Genomic DNA, 4,901 nt, shown 5'->3' on the forward strand with positions numbered 1-4,901 from the left:
GATGCCTTCAGTGAGAATCTACCAACGTAAATGGTCATGAAAATAAAGAAAACACATTGCATGAGGAGGTGTGTCCAAACTTTCTGTACGTACTTATACTTGAACAACTTGATAAGGTGGTATAAAAAGATTTTCTGTGGGTCAAAGAGTGAATGCGCACACCCCTCTTTTTTTTTGGTTTCTTGCGCATGCGCACAGCGGATCACACGCCAATTCGCGACATCCAAGCTGGACATCATAGCGCTCGCCTATGAATGCACATTTTTTTTATTTTGAAATAACAAAGAATGAAAAGTGTGACAGATTCGTAGAGAGTAAGACAGGCCGATCAAATGTCGTCGTCGTGTAGCAGCCCCAACACACTGCATTAATAAAGCGCCACTTAATCAGCGACGTGTCGAGGCTCGCCGCGCCAGTTTCGTTTTCGAGAACACGGACACGCGTGGAGTTGCTGCTCCAGCGTTCGGAATAATGAAGTTTTGAACGGGTAGGTTCTCTGTCGTTGCAATAAGGCGTTTCCATTCGTTGCATGAGGTCTGTGGACATTTCAGCTGCTAGAAAGTGTATGTGTAGAAATGCCTAATTGGGAATAAAAAAAGACTGATTTGATGCATGGAAAAAAAACATTGTCAATATGTCGTGTTTGCTTGACTTTGGAGCTTACTTTTTTTTTTTTTGTCTTTTTTTTCACTACATCATTTAGGTAACTGGGAGTAAAGCCATGAATCTGTTCATCTGCTTGGCGCTACTAGTTGCAGGATCCAGCTTTGCCTCTAAGAAGCAACGTTGTGAGTTCAAGGACTGCACCGCAGACTGCAGCCATATGAGTCTGAATGCCGTTCCCGATAACCTGCCAAAGAACATAACCGGCTTCAACCTGGCACACAACCGGCTGAGGTCTCTGGACCCCTCCGCGTTGTCGCTCTACCCAGCCCTGCAAGTGCTGGATGTGGGATACAACAGCATCCAGAGCTTGGCGTCTCTGGATGGCGGACTCTGCTCATCGCTGCCGCTGCTGAGGAACCTGGTCATGCAGCACAACGTACTGCACCTGCTGGAGGAGAAGGATCTGCAGCACTGCGCCAACCTGACTCATCTCAACCTCGCCGGCAACCGGCTGAAGCCCAGGGGTGAACCCTTCACCGCCCTTCAGGTGCCTGTTACGAGAAAACCTGCCTAGCCAGTTCGTCTTGTGCGACTGGGTGTGCCATCATTTGCAGACGGGCATCGCACATTGCGTTTTTAAATCGAAATAGTCTATTTTGTCAGATGGAGGACCGGCTTCAGATCTGTTTTCAATTATTTTTGGTTATCTAATGAAGCATTAGGCCCGATCAAGTTCTGTTCACCAAGCAGCAGTTAATGTCTTTCTTTCTAGAGGCTGATGTGGCTGGACGTGTCTAAAAACGCTTTGACCTCTGTGAAACTGGGGACCCGACCGCAGCTACAGAACCTTGTGAGCCTTTCTTTCTCGGGGAACGCTTTAGAAAGCATTTTAATGGACGACTTATTGTACCTAAGCAGTTCTTCACTAGAGGTCCTCAAGCTTTCTTCATTGCCAAATTTGAAAAAGGTAGGATTTTATTAATTATGTGAATATATAGAGATGTTGATCTCAGATGATTTATATATTTTTTCAGACATACAAATAACACTGTGAAATCTTTATGGCCTAAGTTATCAAAATATGTTTTCCCAGCATTCTATTTGCAAATATGAGCATTTGCTTTCCACCAGTTGTTTGTTTGTTTATTCATTTATTGACTTCACACAAAACTTGTGACGATTGCTATTGTATAAAAAAGGTTTTGTATGAAGTGACCTCAGATGCTTTATATATATATATTGCAACCTGTGTATTTATTCAAACATGTAAATATTAAGATGAAGGCCTTTATCACTTTATCCTTTATGTTTGTGACATGCTGCAATATGCCAGAGAAACATATTAAAAACCATGAATTGTCTTGTTTCTGTATACAGATTGAACCTGGCTGCTTTAAACCCATCCAAGGGATAAAAGTGCTTATAATGGATGACAGTAAGCTCAGTCCTCAGCTCACATCTTTACTGTGTGAGGAGCTGTCTGGAACAGCAGTCCAAAATCTGTCCCTTCGAAACACCGGGCAGGTCAGTCTCAGCACAAAAACATTTGAGGGACTCAACGCAACCAAGCTCAGGACGCTAAATCTGGCTGATAATAAAATATCTCAGATTGAGGATGGGTCCTTCCAGTGGACACCTCAACTGGAGGCCCTTTCTCTTGAAGGCAACAACATAAAACACCTGAGACAAGGGACATTTACTCGACTGAGCAACCTGAGGTGGCTCAGTTTGTGTCACGCTCTGGTTAAGACTCATACTGCTCCCAGTCCTGTGATCGATGATTTCGTCTTCGAACCACTGTCCAGACTGGAGGATCTGTGCATGCGGTACACTGCCATGAGGGGGATCACAGCATTCACATTCTCTGGCCTTGTTAGTCTGAAGAGTCTGGACCTGAGTTGGAGCAGCACTGGGATTAAAAATATCAACAACCAGACATTTGCCTCGCTGGCTGGGTCGCCTCTTGAAACACTTAACCTGACGTATATGGCTATCACATATCTGAGCCCTGGTGCATTCAGCAGTTTTGGCAACCTTACTACTCTTCTGTTGGCTGGGAACTTCATTTCTCAGCTTCTGACAGGATCTGAGTTGGAGGGACTGCAGAAGTTGGAGAAACTGGATTTTTCCTTCAACCATCAGAAGTTATCGCTCACAACATCTTCCTTCATCCATGTGCCCACTCTGAAGGCCCTGTTGCTGGGCAGTGCACTAACCGGCAGTCTGGACATGGAGCCGTCACCTTTTCATCCCCTTGTCAACTTGACCTGGTTGGACCTCAGCAACAACAACATTGCAAATATCAATGACCGACTACTAGAGGGACTAAACCAGCTCCAAAAGCTGAAGCTGGAGCACAACAACTTGGCACGTCTGTGGAAGGACGCCAACCCTGGTGGTCCTGTGCTTTTCCTCAGAGGCCTAAGTAGACTAACAGTCCTAAACATGGACAACAACGGTCTGGATGAGATTCCACGGAATGGTTTACAGGGCCTCCACAACCTTCAGCAGTTAAACCTCAGTGCAAATGTCCTGAATAATCTCAGGGATTCCATATTTGCTGACCTTAGCTCTTTGCGGCAGATGTGGATGCAAAAGAACCTGGTGACCTCGGTAACGAAGGGGGTGTTCAAGCCAGCCCTAGCAAACCTTACTCAGCTTCATTTGGAGCGAAACCCGTATGACTGCACCTGTGATAGCATCCTGTGGTTCGTCGAGTGGCTCAATCACACCAACGCCAGCGTGCCGGGACTTTACGAGAACTACATCTGTAACACCCCACCAGCCTACAACAACCGCTCGATCATGGACTTTGACCCGCTCTCTTGCAAGGACATGACACCCTTCCAGGCCCTCTATGTGCTCAGTAGCACAGTGGTCCTGACCATGCTGGTGACCGCCTTCCTTATACACTTCCAGGGCTGGAGGATTGAGTTCTACTGGAGTGTCATGGTCAGCCGGACCCTAGGCTTGAGGGACGAGCACGTGGAGGAAGGGAGGTATGAGTATGATGGCTACGTCATCCACGCTGCTCGGGACGGAGGCTGGGTAGAGCGTCAGTTGCTTCCTTTGGAGGATGAAGGGATTGGGTTCTTCTTAGAGGATCGGGACGTTGTGCCAGGGTGTTCACAACTTCAAAGCATTGTGGAAAACATGGGAAAGTCTCGAAAAATTGTGTTCGTCATCACAGAGCGTCTTATGCAAGATCCATGGTGCAGAAGGTAGGTTTAAACGATTGAGGAAACACTAAACACACGTAGTAGACATGAAAATGTGAGATTGGTTCAGTTGGTCAGTTGTCTTGTTAACTGATGTATAAAAAAATTGTATCTTGTTGTATCTCTGGGTTCTCCATTGAGCCTTAATGTTAACAGATTTCGTTTGTAGGTTCAAGGCCCATCATGCGCTGCACCAGATCATCGAGGACAGTCGAGACTCTGTGGTGTTGATCCTGCTGCAGGACATCCAAGACTTCCATCTGCACAGCTCGCTGCTGCTTCGGCGCGGCATGGTAAAGCCAAGCTGCGTGCTGGACTGGCCTGTTCATAAGGAGCGCATCCCTGCCTTCCAGCAGAAGCTGCGCTTGGCACTGGCAGCCAGCAACAGAGTGGAGTAGCTCGGTTTTCCACATATGTTTGCTTCATTTCAATTGTAAGTTTTAATTATAATTGTATTAATACTGTTATTATTGCCTCGTCGTTGTAAGTCCTAGTTCAGACACAGAATTAGTGTCGTGATCCGGCCCGGAAGGGGCAACTCATGTTGGTCCTGTGCCATTATGTTTCCTGATTGTATAAAGCTGCCCTGTTCGTGGTTGGGTCGCTGTTACTTGATGTCTCCCGTGTCCTGTTCAACATTTATTAAACCCCTGTTTCGTGACATCGTGCGTATGCGTTTTCTTCCTCGCCATGTCCAGCTATTGTTCCAGATCTACTGCCTCTAATTGTCCAGCCAATTAGAATGCAGAACTGGCCTCACTTGACAAGCATCAAAAGAACAAAAAAAAAGTGAAGTGATTGTCACATGTGATGCACAGCACACGGTGAAATTTGTCCTCTTCGTTTAACCCATCACCCTGAGTGAGCAGTGAGCATGACAGGCACCCGAGGAGCAGTGTGTGGGGACGGTGCTTTGCTCAGTGCCACCTTAGTGGCACCTTGGCAGACCGGGATTCGAACTGTAAGATGGGGCGTCGCAGGACCATGCTTTTGTTTTGCATAGCAGCCGTCTGCAAGAAGAAATGTGACATTCCTGTGCCAATTGTTGTGCATGAAGATTGAACTGACTATTTGAAA

At 46.5% G+C, this 4,901-nt stretch overlaps 1 protein-coding gene across 2 annotated transcripts; it reads left to right on the forward strand.

Moving 5' to 3' along the window:
• Positions 1-211: 211 nt before the first annotated feature.
• On the forward strand, positions 212-4,485 carry tlr3 (toll-like receptor 3). Of its 2 annotated transcripts, XM_028977580.1 has the most exons (5): positions 212-487; positions 704-1,153; positions 1,379-1,573; positions 1,984-3,827; positions 3,994-4,485. In XM_028977580.1, the coding sequence occupies exons 2-5, from the start codon at positions 722-724 to the stop codon at positions 4,220-4,222; spliced, it is 2,700 nt and encodes an 899-aa protein (XP_028833413.1). In that variant the 5' UTR covers positions 212-487; positions 704-721; the 3' UTR covers positions 4,223-4,485. The 2 variants fall into 2 exon arrangements, with proteins under 2 accessions (XP_028833413.1, XP_028833414.1); XM_028977581.1 differs by lacking the exon at positions 212-487 and having other exon boundaries at positions 1,062-1,153; positions 1,381-1,573.
• The last annotated feature ends 416 nt before the right edge of the window (positions 4,486-4,901 follow it).

Source organism: Denticeps clupeoides, chromosome 4, assembly GCF_900700375.1.
Source record: "Denticeps clupeoides chromosome 4, fDenClu1.1, whole genome shotgun sequence".
NCBI lineage: Eukaryota > Metazoa > Chordata > Actinopteri > Clupeiformes > Denticipitidae > Denticeps > Denticeps clupeoides.

Coding starts and splice junctions, on each gene's coding strand:
- tlr3 (XM_028977580.1), top strand. CDS start 722: ATGAATCTGTTCATCTGCTTGGCGCTACTAGTTGCAGGATCCAGCTTT. Junction 1,154..1,378: donor AACCCTTCACCGCCCTTCAG/GTGCCTGTTACG, acceptor CTTTCTTTCTAG/AGGCTGATGTGGCTGGACGT. Junction 1,574..1,983: donor CATTGCCAAATTTGAAAAAG/GTAGGATTTTAT, acceptor TTCTGTATACAG/ATTGAACCTGGCTGCTTTAA.